The sequence below is a fragment of the Spermophilus citellus genome (assembly GCF_964194105.1).
Source record: "Spermophilus citellus genome assembly, chromosome: 17".
NCBI classification, from domain to species: Eukaryota; Metazoa; Chordata; class Mammalia; order Rodentia; family Sciuridae; genus Spermophilus; species Spermophilus citellus.
The window spans coordinates 50,905,606-50,924,763 of record NC_138199.1 but is presented as its reverse complement, the minus strand read 5'-3'; the positions used below and the strand labels follow the sequence as shown (position 1 = coordinate 50,924,763).

The window sequence follows — 19,158 nt, the reverse complement described above, 5'->3', positions numbered from 1 at the left end:
GGTAACCTTTGGACTGTGGATAAGGGTCCCCTTCCTCATCTCCTTACCTAATACTGTGCCTTCTTTCTAGAGGGTTTCCTCAACCCACTTTGGAAGCCCCCCACCCACCTTATTTCTCATCAACTTTTGCTATAGCTCTTCTCTCTAAGGAACTGTTTCAGGAAATGCTGCAAAGACCCAGTGTGCTTTTGGTTTACCAGCAGGGCAGTAGGGGCCAGGCCTAACATCTTGAGAGAGGGACAGTTGTGGTTCAGTGATGACTGCATTTGGAGCTAGAAAGCTGGAGACCTCTGATTTCAAGGAACAGTAATATAACTTGTGCTCAAAGTGATAGCAAGAGCCACATTCCGTAGGACTCACTGCTCCTAAGTCAATCAATGAGCAAAGCAAACATTTTACTTTTGGTTCAGGGGCGATCTGGTCTACTTCCGTCTATAAGCAAAGAAGAAACACAAAGGGCACTTGACTTAAAGGGGCATGGATAATAAGTAGAGGATGGTAAGGCAAGGGTGAGGTAGTTAAGAGGCGACTGGAGAGTCCTTAAGGTTTTCCCCTTGGAATGGCAGGAACACAAGCTGCTTCTGTAATCTTTGGATTACGGGAAGCCACCAGTCAAAGTTTCTATGTGGTAGTCAAGTCCCTTCTTCTTGTCCTTCACCCAAGCTATTTCTTTTCATACCATCAGTTTTGAAGGGGCCTTTTATTTCATAAGTGCGTTAGCACTGTGTGTTCCTTCCCAGAGTGGCTCTGTTGGTGTGGGAAGCCTGGCCCACCAGCAGCCTGACCCGGTCCCTCTGGCAGAAGGCCCAGAATAGTGAGAGCCTGAGGCAGTCTGTTGGAGGCTATGCAACCTGCCTGCTGTAAGCTACAAGACTTAGATATATTCTACCAATTAGGACACATCTGTTCGAAATGCTGAAAGGCGGGCACTGTCTCTTTAAGAGCCATCCCACTCCTCTCCTTGAGTGATGAGGGCTGGGAGCACAGGGGAGTCGGATGCTGATTAAACAGTCCTACTGCCGAGCTCTGTTAGAAAATTACTGTAATTATGATCTAGTCCCAGCAGAGGGATGAGTTCCAATCCTGCTAATAACCCTTCCAGGTGCCTCAGATTCTGGGCCCAGGGGAGGCAGCGTTGACAGGGCTGTGGCTGGCACCAGGGCCAGCGCTGGCCGTCCTGTCTGGCCTGCACAGGCAGACACAATAAAGGCACCAGACCCTTCATCCTGTCTGGGCCTCTTGAGAGGGCAGTGGGTTCGCGTTGTTTTGTTGTTTTTATTTAGTTTCTGGTTCTTGACAGAGCTCCTGGGAGTCATCTTGTATGAGAAAACTTTCTCCTAAACTAACACAGAGGACCGAGAAAATCACAGCCTGGAGATAGCAATCTGTTTTGAATCTCCCCACTTCTGCCTGGGGACTGCAGTCAACACACCCCAAGTGTGGTGCACAGTGCCAGCCTGACCCAGTGTGATGTCAGGGAGCCTGGGCGCTGCACATACCCTACCAGCTGCCATGGAAGGACTGCCTCTGCGTTATTTCTGGGACCCTGTGTTTCGTGTTCTGAAGTCATACACAGAATTTTACTCATTCCCAATCAAGAGTTTTGGTGCTACCCTTTTCCAAGTTCTACCATGGGAAAGGGAAATAAGGGATGGTAACTACAGAGCTCTACACATGACAGACTCACTACCTCTCCAAACTGGTGAGGGTGGTCATATTCAAGCCTCATTTTCCCAGTGCAAATCTGTAGCAGCATGGGCTCACAGATCTCAAAAGAACAAAGGTCCTGGCTTCCTGGTTTTTAAGCCCTGAAGCATTCCTGGAATTTATGTGTCTTATCTTTCCACCCCTGCTATAAACCAAGGTCATTGTCATTATCTAGTGGTCAAAGTACAAACTTCTAGAAGCCAGGGCACTTTGTCTATGCTTAGCTTCCAGCAGGCCCCAAATGCCCTGAGACAGTGATTCTCACCACAGGGGATTTTTCCCCAAGGGGATGTTTGCCACTGCCTGGAAACATTTTTGTCATAACTGAGGTTGGGAGTGGAGTAGGTGGGGGAGAAGTACTGTTGGCATTCAGTGGGAAGAAGTTGAGAGATGCTTCTAGACCTCCTACGATGCCCTCAACAATATATATATATATATATATATATATATATATATATATATATATATTTGGTACCAGGCATTGAACCCAGGAGCACTTAACCTCTGAGCTACATCCCCAGCCCTTTTTATTTTTTATTTTGAGACAGGATCTCACTAAGTTGCTCAGGGCCTGGTTAAGTTGCTGAGGATGGCTTTAAGCCTGCCACCACACCCGCTACAAAATAGAATTTTCTGGCTCAGGGCTGCGGTCATGGTTCAGTTGTACAGCGCTGGCCTCACATGTGTGAGGCACTAAGTTTGAGTCTCAGCACCACATATAAATAAATAAAATAAAGGTCCTTCAGCAACTAGAAAAAGAAAAAGAATTTTCTGGCTCAGAATATCAATAAAAGTGAGGTTGAGAAACCCTGTACTAACAGCATGAAGGCGTTAGCTCCACATTCTGGCCCACTAAACTTGGAGATGTTGAAGAGATGATTTCAAATCTCCAGATGCCAGATGCTTTCCCAGAGGTGGAACATTGATGACTGGTCCTGCAGAGTGCGGGCTCCCAGGAGTGGTGGCATGCAAGTGCCACCTTGGTGATAGCACAGTAAGGCCAGTGTGTCCCACTGCAGATAAAAGGGAAATGTTTGTGCTGGACACAGTGGCCCACACCTGTGATCCCAGCAGCTTGGGAGGCTGAGGCAGGAGGATGGCAGGTTCAAAGCCAGCCTTAGCAACTTAGCAAGGCCCGGTCTCAAAAAGGGGCTGTGACTGTAGCTCAGTGGCAAAGCACTTGCCTAGCATGCGTGAGGTGCTGGGTTTGTTCCTCTGCACCTCATAAAAATAAACAAAATGGCATTCTGTTCATCTACAAGTACAAAAAATAAATAAAGGGGGCTGGGGATGTGGCTCAAGCGGTAGCGGCCCGGGTTCGATACTCAGCACCACAAACAAACAAAAGATGTTGTGTCTGCCGGGGGTGGGGTGGGGGGATAAATAAATAAATAAATTCTCTCTTAAATAAATAAATAAATAAATAAATAAAAATAAAGAGATGGGGGTGCGGCTCAGTGTTTAAATGCCTCTGGATTCAATCCCTGGTTAAAAAAAAAGGGGGTTAGGGGGTGGGGGGATGTTTTCTGTTCCATCATGGGATAAGAGGTGGCCAGATGTTCACCATCAGGTTGAGAGCAGCTACAGTGGAACCAGATGCCCTCTTTGAGGACCAGCACTAGAAACATCTTGGAACTTACTCCCATCACAGGAGGCAAAGAAGTGGCACACTATTGCCTAGTGCCACAGAAATGTTTCCTTCGGTGGCATTCTGCCATGTGGAGATGTGGAGGACTGTGATGGGACCCCATGAGGGAACTGAACACACACAGTTGCTGACAGCGGGCCAGCCCCCAAACGGCCTGATGCCAGATACACCAGGCCTCTCAAAAAACAGCCTGGGCATTGGGAAAATAAGGCCTCCTTGGCATGTTTGCCTAGAAACCAGAGGGAGGACTGCAGGGGGGAGGACTTCATTAGAAGGGACGTTGCCAGGCTTGGTAGCAGAAGAGCCAGGTCATCTCTCTATCCCTTCCTTCCCAGGTGACTGGGGAACACATTTTGCCTTATTTGTAGCATGACCACACATCCCAGTTTGCACCTGTGGAATAGACATCATTAACAATGCCCACCCCACTCTCAAAAGTGTCCCGGTTCAGAAAATATGTGATCCCCATTGTGCCTTAGTTTCCTCTAAAGGTTGTGTGTGTGTGTGTGTGTGTGTGTGTGTGTGTGTATTTTTTTGGCATTTATAAAAGGTTTTTGTACAAAAAGGGCTACATGCAAAGAATGATCGTTGATCAGTTCATACTTTGGAGAAAACAGCATGTTTCCGAATTTCTTTCTCTCTCTCTCTCTCTCTTTTCTCTCTCTTTCTCTCTCCCTCCCTTCCTTCCTTCCTTCCTTTCTTCCGTCCTTCCTTCCTTCCTGGAAATTTAACCCAGGGGCGCTTAATCACTGAGCTATATATACACCCCCAACTCTTTTTTATTTTGAGATGGGGGTCTCACTAAGTTGCTGAAGCTGACCTTGAACTTGCGATCCTTCTGTTTCCACCTTCTGAGCCACTGGGGTTATAGGTGTGAGCCACCACACCCAGCTTAAACAGTTAATTTTTCTGACTTTTTTTTTTCTTTAGGGGGGTCAGTGCTGGAGGACTTTGTGCTTGCCAGGCAAGAATTCTACTACTGCTACATCCCCAACCTGAACGGTTAAGTTTTTTTTTTTTTTTTTTTTTTTTTTAAGAGAGAGTGAGGGGGGGGGGAGAGAGAATTTTTAATATTTATTTTTTAGTTCTCGGCGGACACAACATCTTTGTTGGTATGTGGTGCTGAGGATCGAACCCGGGCCGCACGCATGCCAGGCGAGCGCGCTACCGCTTGAGCCACATCCCCAGCCCTGAACAGTTAAGTTTTTGATAGGGAAATTAAGAGAATTCAGATTCCTTGAAAAAAGAATTTTTTTTTTTTTTTTTTTTTTTTTTTTTGGTTGTGAGTTTCAAACTCCCTGTCTAATCTCTCTCAATTCCAATGGGAAATGAAATAGCTGGGCAGGAGGGGAGAGGGAGGAGCAAAGGATATGGTAATCCACAAAGTGGAAAATGAGTTTGAGTCACTGGGCTGTGCAGCAGGGATAATCCTCTGCGTGGAGGGCTGCTTTTTCTAGTCAGCCCTGCAAAATTTCCTGGCACTCTGGGAATTAACAAATCAGCGCCACTCAAGATTTATCCTTCCAGAGCTGCTCCTGGTGTAAGACCTTTAGGGAGGGCTTTTTCCCTTCCTCCTCCCTCCCTCCCAGGCTCCCTTCCTCCTTTCCTTCCTTCCTCTTTTGTTTTTATTTTTAACCAAAGATGAAAACACTGCCGTCTCTGTCATCTGAGTTTTGTTCTTAGGATGCAAAAAATAACTTTTGTTTTTCTTTATTTTCTTATTATCAACACCATCTTTCTCAGACTTTTCTTTTTCCATATTTATTTATTTATTTGTGGGGGGGTACTGGGGATTGAATTTAGGGCCACTTGACCACTAGCCACATCCCCAGCCCTATTTTGTATTTTATTTTTAGAGACCGGATTTCACTGAGTTACTTAACACCTTGTTTTTGCTGAGGCTGGCTTTGAACTCTTGATCTTCCTACCTCAGCCTCTGGAGCCGGGATTACAGGTGTGCGCCACTGTGCCCAACTTTTTAAAAAAATTTCTTTTAGCTGTAGATGGACACAATAACTTTGTTTTATTTTATTTATTTATTTTTCTATGGTGCTAAGGATCCAACCCAGGGCCACACATGCTAGGCAAGTGCTCTACCACTGAGCTACAGCCCCAGTCCTCTCAGAATGTTTTTTTAAGGCAGGGGGTCTTCCCCATGTCCCCCTATACAGGTGTTATCTTGTGTTCCACATTGACACCACTACTTTATTGTGATGCTGATACCACCAGTGCCGGTTACCTTGGTGAGTCCTGCTTCCCCAAATGCTGAAATATAGCATCAGAGAAGCACGCGACAAGTAGAGAGCAGAAAGTAAGAAGCTTCATTTCAAGGACAGTAGAACAGATCTCTCCTGGGTGGAGAGGAAATTCCATCCCTTTTGTACATCTAAAGTTTTCTTTATCCTTTTATATTCCTCTCCTTTATCTTGTTCATTTCCCCTCATCCAGTGTATGTAACCAGGGGGTCTGGTGGGAAGGCCAAAAGTGGGAAACAGGTGGGCTGGAGGGGCCAGGGAGGAGTCATGAAATGTGGGTTTTGCATATGTCTCACTGGAGTGGCCTCACTGCAGAGAGTCAACAAGCAAAGCATCTGACAGAATTTCAAGGGTCTTTTAATTTCTTCCATAGAATGTGTTCCCTTTTAGATCCTCAGTTTTGCCTTTTTCAAAAACTAACTGGTTATCAATTAGACGGTGCCACTTGAGATCGAGGCTGTCCCTTACACTCAATGTAAAGGGAATATCTGTCTCAAACAGGAGAGGGGGCATCTAGTCGGCCCCACTGTTGGTGCTGCTCGTTAAAAATAGAATCATCCTGGGTTTTAGGGAATGACACTTACTGGGAATTCTCTTCCTCATTTTTATTCACTAGGGAAAGATAGTTGGTTTTGAATTAAATACAGATTTCTAGGAGATTTATCAGGCCATTGTATGGGGAAAATGTAATGTTAAGGTAATTGCAAAACAATGTCTATGCCATTTTCCTCTATGGATGACAGAAAGCATACTAGAAAAAAAATGTGTTTTTAATGAAATGTAGCTGAAACTTTCTAGTATTTCAGAGCATTTGGTATTCTCAGATATCAGCTTAGACAATGCAGACCGAACTGTAGTAGGCCTAGGCTAGATTCTCCAGTGAGTGTAAATTCCGTGTAAGTGATTATTTATCTGTAAAAAGGCAGGTATGCATTTGCTTCTTAAATTTAGGATCTTTTAAAAAATATATTTTTATTAATTATTGATGGACCTTTATTTATTTATATGTGGTGCTGAGAATCGAACCCAGTGCCTCTCACATGCTAGGCAAGTGCTCTGCCACTGAGCCACACCCCAGCCCTTAAATTTAGGATCTTGACTTTCATTTTTTTTCCTTCTTTACATCAAATCAAGGAAGGAAAAAAGCCTTTTTACCTCTACCCCTCTCCTGTTCCACTCACCGGAATAACCAGTGGCGATTAAGAAGCCATCCCACACATAATGCGGTTAGTTAAGTGGTCTAATGTCCCAGTTATCCAGTTAGTGGCAGGCAGTGAGGTGGGGATTTGGTTAGTGGAGTCAAACAGAGAAGGAGTAATCTGATTAGTCAGTTGCCATCTGAGGCTGTTGAATTGAGTGGAGAGCAGTTTTGCTGCCTGAGGTTTAATTTCCAACAGACTGTAGGAATCTGCTGCTTCTAAAAGGTCTACTTTAGAATGCTCAACTAAATACTAGTACTACTAATAATTCAATAATAAAAAAGAAGAAAAAAGGAGTTTTCCCGAATAGATTATACCCTTCCGTTTTTAGACAGTCTCATCGACCCACCCAACTCACTCTCCTTTTTCTTGGCAAATAATAACATCAGAGACAGAAGAGCTATAGATCAGATTTCAAATCATTCCATTTGTTACATCCTTTAGGGCCAATCTAATTCCTTTTCTTTTTTTTCTTTTTTTTTTTTTTGTATTGGGGAGTTGAACCCAGGGACCCAGGGGTGCTTTACCACTGAGCCACATCCCCAGCCCATTTTTATTTTTATTTTTATTTATTTTTTTTTAAAGAGAGAGTGAGAGAGGGGGAGAGAGAGAGAATTTTTAATATTTATTTTTTAGTTCTCGGCGGACACAACATCTTTGTTGGTATGTGGTGCTGAGGATCGAACCCGGGCCGCACGCATGCCAGGCGAGTTCGATACCGCTTGAGCCACATCCCCAGCCCCCATTTTTTATTTTTTGAGACAAGGTCTTACAAAGTTGCTTAGGGCCTCACTAAGTTGCTGACAAACTTGCGATCCTCCATCCTCAGCCTCCTGAGTCTCTGGGTTCCAGACGTGTTGTGTCACTGCGACCGGCTCCCATTCTGATTTTTTTTTAATATTTATTATTTTTTTTTTAGTTTTTTTCCGCATACACAACATCTTTGTTTTGTATGTGGTGCTGAGGATCGAACCTGGGCCGCACGCATGCCAGGCGAGCGCGCTACCACTTGAGCCACCTCCCCAGCCCCCATTCTGATTTCTTTTTGTGCTTATTTTTATAGCTAGAGGGGCCAGAGGTCTGGGTATGTTCCCTACCCTAGGATTGGAGAAGTGGCCAAGTTCAGCAAATGATTGTTTCCTCTGGTCTACACAGGTAGAGAAGGGACAGTGCACTAAGGGATTTTTTTTTTTTTTTAATACTGGAAACCAGTGGCCATGATGTTGAGTGTGGAACTGTGCAGGGAGTGAAGAAGTCACCTTGACCTTGTTCCTATTTCAGTTCCCTTCTCAATATGCCCCAGGTACCTGCTCTTCCTCTTCTGGCATCCCTTTTTCTTGTATGTCTCAAGTCAGAGTATTGGCACCATGATGCTCGCTCTCCCAGACATTCCAGACTTGGGTCCCTGAGGGTTCTCTAGGGAAGGATGAAGAAGGAGAGAAGGGTTTGTGTTTGTCCCCGCTCTTAACCACTTCAGAACAATGCCCATTGTCCTTACCTGTGGGCTGGGATTGGTGCAGATGTTCCCAAAGCAGTAGGCAATTGGTTCTCTTTTGTTCACCTGCTCATATGCTGCCACCTAGTGGTCCCTCCTCCTTTAACACCCTGCATAAAGAGGGGATCTTATGTTCACTTTAATAGCCCCCCCACCACCGGCCCCATCCTCAAGGACCTGAATTGTCCCCTTTTCTTACCTTTTTCCTTTTGTGGTACTGGGATTGAACCTAGGGCCTTGTGCATGCTAGGCAAGTGCTCTACCACTGAGCCACATCCCTAGTCCTCCCTTTTCTTACTTTTTAAAAATCTATCATACACGAAATTATTTTCATTTCTTATTCCTGGGTCAGAAAAATCTGGAAATGAATAGTTGACATACAATATATTTATATTTTTTCCTGAGAAACTTGGATCCATTATCTGCTGCCTGGTTTTTCTCCCACAGTGATGTGCAATTGGAGTCTTGCTCCAGAGCTACAATATGGCCCTTACAGAGGTGAAGAAGGCTTCTGCCAATCCAGGGTTGTTTTGAACAGGCAGTTTCAATGATAAAATTCCTATAGTTTCTCAGGTGTGTCTTTCAAAATTTCTCATGTAGAGAGACAGGCAACCATATAGCTCACTCTTACTGAGTAGATATTCATGTCAGGCTTTGTTCCAAGCACATTACACATGTTAAATTCTTTCATCTTACTAATTACTGAATGCCCCAATGAGACAGAGCACACCCTTTCTAAGGAGAGGAAATGGGGGCATTAAAGGTCAGGCAACTTACTTGAGAAAGTGTACTAAACAGGGAAGTGGGATTTATTCCCAGCCTGTTTACTCTGGGGTTTATGTTCTTTTTTTTTTTTTTTTTTTTTTTAAAGAAAGAGTGGGAGAGAGAGAGAGAGAGAGAGAGAGAGAGAGAGAGAGAGAGAGAGAGAGAATTTTTTAATATTTATTTTTTAGTTCTCTGTGGACACAACATCTTTGTATGTGGTGCTGAGGATCGAACCCCGGCCGCACGCACGCCAGGCGAGCGAGCTACCGCTTGAGCCACATCCCCAGCCCCTGGTTTATGTTCTTAGCCACTGTTTTTCTGCCTCTTTGGTGTGCAGATAACCTGAGGGCTAGAAAAGGGAAACAGAGGCCTGTATTTGCCCTCCTCAAAGCACCTCCTCAGCCCCTATCTGGGAGTTGCTTGATGCTTGCTAACTAACCCAAGGCCTGAAGAAGAGCTCTTCAATGTTCTGACTCCCAGGCCTCGCTTCCAGGTTCTGTTTCAGAGATTCAGAACATAAAAAATAAACCAAAATGAAGCAAACAACAACAACAACAAAACCACCACCACCACAAAAACCCGAGGAGCCAACCAAAGCAAGTCTGAGACATGACCAGAAACCCAGCAGCCCTGGGTTCCTGAGATGATTCTGCCCTGAAACACAGTTGCAATTACAAGTCTTTTTTTCTGTCTGGGCCTTTGTTTTCTCTCTGGCTGTCCTTTCCCACTTTGTTGGGAGATGACAAGAATGGCCAGAGGTGGCATTTTGATACTATTTCAGAAAGAAACTCAACACCATCACCCTTGGCAAAGAACCAAATCTGAAGTTTATTTGTGGTTTTCAGGCCAGCCAAAACAACTAGCAACTTCCTCCTCCCAAGGGGTTTATCTCTAGGGTCCTCTTTGTGTCAATCCTGTGGCAAAGGTAGAAGTAGGTGTGTGGGCGTGTTTAGAGATGGGAAGAGCCATGAGCAGGCGGGCTTAGTAACAGTGTTGATGAACGTGCCTCTTCCCAGTTGTCTTACTGGTGGCTCACAGTCACTTCGAGGTGATGGAGAGACTTGGGTTTCTTCAGTGGAGAGAGGAATCCAGTGAGAGTAGGGAGTGGGAGCACTGGATGGATCTGTTTCTTCATAAAGGCAGGACAGAGAGAAGAATATTTCCTAAAGGGGAGAAATACACAAATTTGCTTTTATGCTTCAAAATATAAAAGTATGAATGGGAGTGAAAAGTCTTCCTTCCTTCTCTGTCTCACAGATATGCAGTTTCTTTATCCTTGGAGGCAACTCATGTTATAGTTTCTTTCTCCTTCCAGAAATATTTCATACATATATGAGCAAATAGGCATATATAATTTCTACTCCCTTTTTATATAATGGGGCAAATTTGGCCTGTCCTGTATTGCAGCATTTTTTTACTTTACCAACATGTATTCCAGAACAGTTTCCTTTTCTTTTTCACTGTTGCATAGTATTCAATTCTCTGACTAGTTACTCTATTGAGCATTTAGGTCACGTCCAATCAATTGCTGTTACAAACAAGTAAGCTCCTATGTGTCATTTGGCATGTATGCAAGGACAGCTGAAGGATAAATTCCTAGAGGCGGAATTGCTGGGGCAAAGAGAATGCAAAGATAAACAACTTTAAATGACAAAGTGAAATAGGGTGAATTTGCTTAGATTTGACAGGAAAATTCCAACCATTCTGCATTCTCAGCCAGGAAATAGGGTCCTCATCAGGAAAGTCGTAAAATCAAACCTTGAACAACAGGCCTGAGCTGGTGCTTTATGGTCATACAAGGGCATCGGAGAGAGATCTATCCTCATGTATTTTCCTAAATGAATTCACTCAACTGCTGCTGCACACTAGAGCCGGCCCTGGTCTGGAAGACTCCAAGGACAGTTTGTATCACTCACTCTGATGTCATCCTTCACCCCTAGCAATGAAGTCGGCTCCCAAATGAAGCCGGAAGATGGAGCTAGTGACATTAAACTGGTCTTGGGTGCCCTCTATCACTCAATTCTTAACACAACCCACTGTGCACCAAAGTGGCTCCCAAATGTGCCCCCACCCAAATCAAGCTTAACTTCCACTGTCTTAAAGCCCTGTGGGGGGTTGGGGGTGTGGCTCAGTGGCAGAGTACTTACCTAGCTGTGTGAGGTCCTGGATTTGGTCCCCAGCACAGCAAAACCAAACCAAAACAAGCTGGGTTTCTTGCTCATAAAACACAAATCTTATTCTTTGTTATATAAACGTTAACTTGACTATTTTTCATACTAGATTTCTAATCTTGGTTACTCCTATCACTGTGTGTACACATTTGTGGAAAATGGTGCCCTGGATTTGAGAGCTGGGGATAAAGAAACCTAGATCCATCCTGGTGGCAAGTACTGATTGTCTCCCAATATCTAGTTTCCTCTTTAGTGATGAACTCTCTATTTTGTTTTCTTTCTTTCCATTTTATTTTTTTTTGGGTGGGGAGGGCACCTTGTGGAGGGTACCCAGGAGTGCTTTAACATTGAGCTACATTCTCCAACCATTTTCAGTTTTTATTTTGAGGCAGGAGGATCTTTCCAAGTTGCTTAAGGCCTTGCTGAGTTGCTGAGGCTGGCTTTGAACTTGTAATCCTCCTGCCTCAGCCTCCTGAGTTGCTGGGATTACAGCATGCATCACCATACCAAGTTCAACCCTCTATTTTTAAGCTGGACCCAGGGCTACTTAGAGTAAATTTTTCTTTGTATTGTGATCTATCTATGTATCTGTCCACCTATCTACACAATTTCTGGTTAATGGAATGTAAGCAGAAATAGCATGTAACATCTCTGTAGTGTTCTCAAAGGAAGAGGATATGCTTTTATTTCACTTTTATCTTTCCTACTGAGTAGAAGGCAGACATGATTGCCGGAGCAGAAGCATCTTTCTTGTCTGTGAAGTAACCTTGGTAATATGACCACAAACAGTGGAGCAAAAAGAGAAGTTACCTAGACCTGGATGCTTTGGATCACTTACCTCCAGGTTTTTACAGAAGAGCAAAATTAATTCCTCTTAATGAAGTTACTGTTATTTTAAAATTTTCACTTGTAGTGGAATCTAAATCCTAAGTGACATACTCCCCAAACTTTGGAAAAAACAATTCCAGACTCATTGTCTTTCACTTGTGACTCAGTAGCATTACTTTGGCAATGAAGAAAAGCACAACACTGACAACTCTCATCTATACAGAGAAACAAAGTCATGACCCACAAACTCTTCTCAACTCAGGGGCAGGCAGTTCACTGGCAATGATTCTGATACCTGGGATTCATCTTTCTTCCATTTCAAAGGCAGAGGTGAGATACTCCTTTGGGACAATTCCAATGAGGCTGTTCAGTTCTCCTACCCACCAGCCGTACATGTTATACTCCTGAAAAATGAAAAGAGGATGGTTACAAGTGAAATTTGGTCATGCCTCTATAAAACTTCTTACAGTGACAGCGTGGGAGACTCCGTTGATGGTTTCTCCGTTGGCATCATCTGTGGGAACAGTTAACATCTTTGAAGGGCAGCCATTTTGTCTACATTGTAAACTTTGCATCTTTGATGCTATTGCCGAACCTAAAGAGTCCTCCCTTCCCCTTCCCCCAGCAAGCTGAATGGTATGGCTTCTTCAGAGAAAACTGGGCACACACTAAATGCCAGTACACTAAAGATGTTCAGGGAGTCAGGTCACAGTTCAAATCAATACTATTTATCAAGTACTTTCTATGTGCAAAGTGCTATTTGAGTTCCCCTGAGATACTGAATGATGAATCAGAACATTGCTTGCCCCTCAGTGCTCGCAGCATAGAGTAATGGGCTTTGGAGTCAGACAGACTGAGAGCTAATCTCCTCTTGGTCATTTAGTAGCCATGTGACCTTAGATCCTCCTAGCTTTAACTTCTTCATCTGTAAGAGAAGGAATAGTATCTCCATCTCTATATGTGATACCAAAAGTGTCTGATATCATAGTAGGTGTTCTAAACATTAGATCCCTTCATTGAAGAGGTAAGAGGTTGACAGTGACATCAGTAATGATGTGCAGGACATGTAAGTGTCACAGGAAGGGGCAAATAAAAAACGGGCTGAGAACAGGTATTTCAACTTAGCTGGGTTTGGGGAACCATGCCCTGTCTGGTTTTGTATATCTAGCTGCTGAGTTTCAGGGGGAAAAAAGAAGAAGAAAGAAAAGAAAGAAAACCAGGTTGGTGACATAAAAACTCAGGGCCCCTAGCATTAACTGGTGATCTTTTCTGTCTCCAAGTAGTTATCTTTCCTTCTCCAACTATGCTAATTCCCCTCCCTCTCAGCAGATAACCTCTTTTCCACCTTCAAAGACAAAGGAGTCTTGGGGCTGGGGCTGGGGCTGGGCTCAGCAGTAGAGCCTTGCCTAGCATGTGCAAGGTGCTGGGTTCGATCCTCAGCACCATATAAAAATAAATAAAATAAAAGCATGTGTCCAACAACAACTAAAAATATATATGTAAAAAAAGAGAATGTAGTCTTAATTTTTTTTTTTTTTTTTTTTTTTTTTGTACTGGGGATTGAACCCAAGGGTGCTTAACCACTGAGCCATATCCATAGCCCTTTTTATATTTTATTTAGAGACAGGGTCTTGCTAAGTTGCTTAGGTCCTCTCTAAATTGCTGAGGCTGGCCTTGAACTTACAATCCTCCTGCCTCAGCTTCCCTGGCTGCTGGGATTACAGGCATGCACCACTGCACCTGGCTAAAAGTTTCAAATTTGTCAGCCTCCAGCCATGAAAGCAGCAGTGTAACCATATTGACAACCATTCTTTCCCATTTAATGAGGGACGCATCCCCTGGTTTAAGATCATACTTCACCATGTGCACTTGTAACTATTTCCTCCTCTTTCCTTCTTTCCTCCCTCCCTCCCTTTTGTCTTAGATCTATGGAATCTGACCTCTGCCTCTAATGTAAATGACTCTTTCCACCAGCAGTGAACTGTGTTCCCTGCGTGTCTACTAGTCTATGCCGACTTCCACTTCACAGACCTCCTGGAAGAGTTTACTCCACTCACCGCTCAACTTCTTCCTTCCCAGTCACCCAAGTCACTCTAGTTGGACTCCTGCTTCTGTCACTCCATTTATGCCTTCCCTGTGTCCCCACTGCCTCCTCCTGGTGCAGATTCTCTGGGTACTTCTCAGTCCCTAACACTTGTTCTCAGCCATGCTGGCACCCACTGTTGACCCTCCTTGAGACAACTTCTCTTGGTTTCTGCGATCATTCTCCCAGTTTCCCTCCCTCTTCTCTGTCTGCTTCTGCTCATTCTCATTTTTCTTACTCTCTCTCCTTTTAATGTGGTTGTTTCCCAGGGTTTTCTTTTTTTTTTTTTTATTTATTTTTTATTTCTCGGCGGACACAACATCTTTGTTTGCATGAACATCTTTGTTTGTATGTGGTGCTGAGGATCGAACCTGGGCCGCACACATGTCAGGCGAGCACGCTACCGCTTGAGCCACATCCCCAGCCCCTCCCAGGGTTTTCTCCTGGCCCTCTTCTCTTCTGACTTGATCTCCTTGAGCGATCTCAAATACCCCTGGAGTTTAACATCTCTGACTGTGTTGATGGCTAAAGACTGGTTAAAAACTCTAGCCCGCATCTAAGTATTGGACTCCAGTATCCAAGTGCATGTCCGCCAAACTGCTCAAACTTAACCCATCAGCCTGCCTCTATCCCCATTCACATTCCCCAAATCTCTCCGCCTCCTATGCTCTCTCCTTCAATAAGTGGTGCCTCCATGAACTCAGTTACCCAGGCCAGAAACCTCAGAATCCTCCCTGACTTCATCTTCCTCTTCCAACCAATCCTTAAGTCCCTTTAATTCTCTCTCCAAATTATTACTGGAATTCTCTCCATTCCCATTGCCAATACCCCAGATATCACTGTCATCTATCATGAGGATCACAGAAACAACCTCCAAATTGCTTTCTGTCTCTCTCTGTTCTTTTTTTTTTTTTTAAAGAGAGAGAGAGAGAGAGAGAGAGAGAGAGAGAGAGAGAGAGAGAATTTTAATATTTATTTTTTTTTTTTTAGTTTTCGGTGGACACATCTTTGTTTGTATGTGGTGCTGAGGATCAAACCCTGGCCACACGCATGCCAGGCGAGCGTGCTACCGCTTGAGCCACATCCCTAGCCCTCTTTTTTTTTTTTTTTTTTTAAAGAGAGAGTGAGAGAGGGGAGAGAGAGAGAGAGAGAGAATTTTTAATATTTATTTTTTAGTTCTCGGCGGACACAACATCTTTGTTTGTATGTGGTGCTGAGGATCGAACCCGGGCCGCACGCATGCCAGGCGAGCGCGCTACCGCTTGAGCCACATCCCCAGCCCCCAGCCCTCTCTGTGTTCTTATTTTCTTCCACTCTGTTCTTTATTCTGGAGCCAGAATGCTTCTGAGATGCACACTGATACTGTCATTGCTCTGGAACCTTTCAGTGGGTGTCCACTGCCCCTTGTCAACTTCTATATATAATATTTGGTGTATTATATTTGTGCTCCAAGTTACTCTCACCTTGGAGGCTATCCTCTGCATTTTTAGCCTCTACTTCCCTCCTCCATTTTGAAAGGCTCACTCCTAAGCAGGCTTCAGATTTCAATTGCTGAGTCACTCACTCTCTAGAAGCCTCTCTTGGGCACGCTCTGGCTGTCCCCACCTCCCCACATGGTCCATAGTGCTTCCCAGACATGAGTTCACCACGCTGCCTTGTTTCTTCTGGCCTTTGTGTCAGTGTCAGACAACAGACGGGAAACTGAGGGCTGGACCTTGTTTTTGTTTGCTGTGTATTGTCAGCACTCAGCCCAGTACCCAGCACAGAGAGGGGTCAAATAAATACCCCCCCCCCCAAATAAACACTTTTTAAATGAGGTTATGACAAAGTAAAAGGAGCAATGGGAATTTACACTCTTTTTTTTTTTTTTTTAAGACAGAGTGAGAGAGGAGAGAGAGAGAGAGAATTTTTAATATTTCTTTTTTTTTAATTCTCGGTGGACACAACATCTTTGTTGATATGTGGTGCTGAGGATCGAACCCGGGCTGCACGCATGCCAGGCAAGCGCGCTACTGCTTGAGCCACATCCCCAGCCCGGAATTTACACTCTTGATTGACCAGGTTTAGTTACAACCAACTCCAAGATATTCCCCTGGCGATGGAACTGGTTGTGGCAGAAAGAGACCAACTACCTTTGGAGACAGTCTACCCCAATGGCTCCCTAAATACCAAGAAGAGTCTCAAAGGCCACAGGAAGTGATTCTACTGCATTGATCCTTATAGGACCAGGGAATTGCCTCTTAAAAACCAGTCTTAAAAGACTGAATGTCCACCACCTCTTCCTACACCTACTCCTTCTCATGTCCTCCCTCTTCCAGGCCAACTTCCCCATAGAGTGCACCGTCTTTGGGCAATTACCCAGAATTCCTCAGCCTATGCCTGTCATGAGCTTTTGAGCTCATGTTGGTACAAATTCTGTTACTGTCCATTTTCTAACACTGAAGTTAGGGCAGTTTCTGCCTAAAGTTTTCTTGTAGAGTTGCCCTGTGTTGACCACATTACTGGAATGTCTGTGTCTACAGGGCCTTGCTGTGAAAGGAAAATATAGGCTCTGTCTTCCTTTCTCACTGTAACTTCCTTTCTCTTAGAAACTAGTTTTAGTTCTTCTGCTATCATAGACAGGTGGGGACAATGCTATCTGACAGTTCCCCACCCCCTCCCCCCAGGTACTGGTGATTGAATACAGGAGTGTTTTACCACTGAGTCATATCCCCGCCTCTTTTGATTTTATTTTTTAAAAATTTGAGACAGGGTCTTGCTAAGTTGCTAAGTTGCTGAGGCTGTCTTCAAACTTGTGATCCTCTTGCCTCAGCCTCCCAAGCTATTGGGATTACAAGTATGTATCACTGTACCTGGCTCTGTCAGTCTTTTGATCAAAGTCAACTTGCATAACCATGTTTGAAGTGTGGCCTTCTACCTGCAAGGTGCTGTCATCTTTATCATCTGCAGAGGCTCAAATAAGGCACCCGGGGGAGGGAGACTATTCAAGACCCCTGACTTTGACTCACACTTCACAGTTCCCCTTTAACTGTAATGTTCCGGGTAGGGACCAAGCCTGAGGAAGGCTTTCTCTGCCAACTTGAAGAGGGTGCAAAGAAGAAGCAGATGAGGCTCAGCAGGGCACCTGCCAAGGCCAGGCTCCCAGTCAGTTTGCTCTTGCTCGAGGGGAACACTGACCTGCTGACTGCAGATGTAGTAGCCTCGCCACAGTGGTGAGAATTGAAATGAGTGAAATCAACTCTTTGCCCTTCAAAACAAAAGAGCAGGCAGAAGCGTAAGGAGGATGGCACAGTCTCAGAGACCATATCTATCCTGCTGTGGAGGCCTGGGAGCTTAATCAAAGCACCTACAGGTCCTGGGATCTGACTGTCTTTTCCAGATTTCTTCCCTTGGCTGGATACTCGAAAAGGGCTGCAGGGCTGAAATGTTTAAAGCATGAATGGAAAATTTTTAGCCTTCTCTCCCACTACCACCCCCCCATGCATTGCTCCAACCCAGTCTGAACACCACGAGGTATTTTAAAATAATTTCTACTTTGATGAATTGCTGGGGAGTCCACAATTGCTCATAATCAAAGGGAGAAAAATGCAAATGAGATCCGGCCGAGAACTATCACCACCAAACGTTTATTTCACTGCACAGTGCCAAAAAGAATTAAAACAACATTAAACTCACAGCAATCATGTTTAAGCCCTCGTTTCCAAGTGCCAAATTGCACCACTCTGGATCATACAGATGTTCGTTAATTATGCTAATTTTTATTAAACTATTAAAATGGAGAGAGTACTGGCTCAGCCAGGCAGACCCCAGCTCTGAATGAACTCTGCTCCTGTCTAGAGGTGCTAATTTACTGCATTTTTATTAAGTTGCTGATTCTTGGATTTGAATTTTAGGATGGCAGGGAGAACTGAATTTCTGGGATCAATGTTTTCCATAAAGTCTGACTTCTCTTTGCCCACAAGTTTGGAAAGCCTGGAAAAATACTGAGAAGCTCCCAGGAGACCTCTAATCCTCTATGCAGGAGGGTTCTGCCTTTAAGTGGGGACACATGCCTACAGGTGACAACACTGTAGGGACATCAGTATCATACACGCTCCCCACTCTGTAACTTGATGTGTACAATGTGTGGTAGAGCTTAGATTCTGATGATACAGGATTGTTACCTGAAGATGCTTTAGAGAAGAATATAAAAAGTTATTAAAAAAATCCTTCACATCAGTGTTTGCTTCTGCCACTAAGTCTTTAGAAGTACAGTGTGGCTGGGGATGTGGCTCAAGCGGTAGCGCGCTCGCCTGGCATGCGTGTGGCCCGGGTTCAATCCTCAGCACCACATACCAACAAAGATGTTGTGTCCGCCAAGAACTAAAAATAAATATTAAAAATTCTCTCTCTCTCTCTCTCTCTCTCTCTCTCTCTCTTTCTCTCCTCTCTCACTCTCTCTTTAAAAAAAAAAAAGAAGTACAGTGTGTATGGTTTGTTTTCATCATAAATATATCTAGGCTTGATTAAAAATCTACTTCTCTCAATACAACCTTGCCCTACCTCCTTGAACCCCCCAAACAAAGAAGTCTCACAAATGAAAGTTGGCTATTTGAACTCCATTATCTGGATGGAGGAGCTACTGGCCTGGATGAGCGAAGCGTTGAGTGAACCTGAAATAGACGCAGCGCTCACCATCAGCAACAATCAAAAGTGTTTATGGGGGACTGCACACTGCCATAAAAGGATTTATGCTGCTAATCTCCATCAACAAGGAAAAAAAAACCCTACCAAACCTGCCATAAAAAGAACAGCAAATTCTATAAACAAAAAGCAGTATGGCCACCAACAACGGGCATGTTGCACAGCTTGACTCTGCCTCCAGTGGTTTCCTATTGCTGTTTACGGTTTCAAGACTATCATGGACCTCCTCGGTGCTCCTCCTGTCACAGGGCCCTGAGTCCCTGTGTGGTGCTGCAAATACCCTGTCAGTAGGTGTCAGGGGATATGGGGAGGGGGGACCAGCAG

At 44.3% G+C, this 19,158-nt stretch overlaps 1 protein-coding gene across 1 annotated transcript in view; it reads right to left on the bottom strand.

Annotated features, from left to right (window-relative positions):
- Nucleotides 1–9,924: 9,924 nt before the first annotated feature.
- The window catches only part of SKAP1 (src kinase associated phosphoprotein 1), a 283,362-nt gene continuing 274,128 nt past the window's right edge, over nt 9,925–19,158 (bottom strand). The window contains exons 12-13 of the mRNA XM_081272824.1: nt 12,364–12,472; nt 9,925–10,232 (exon numbers count right to left, since the gene is read on the bottom strand). Of these exons, the coding sequence (XP_081128950.1) occupies nt 12,371–12,472 (102 nt within the window). The 3' untranslated portion in view covers nt 9,925–10,232; nt 12,364–12,370. The remainder of the gene's footprint in view (nt 10,233–12,363; nt 12,473–19,158) is intronic.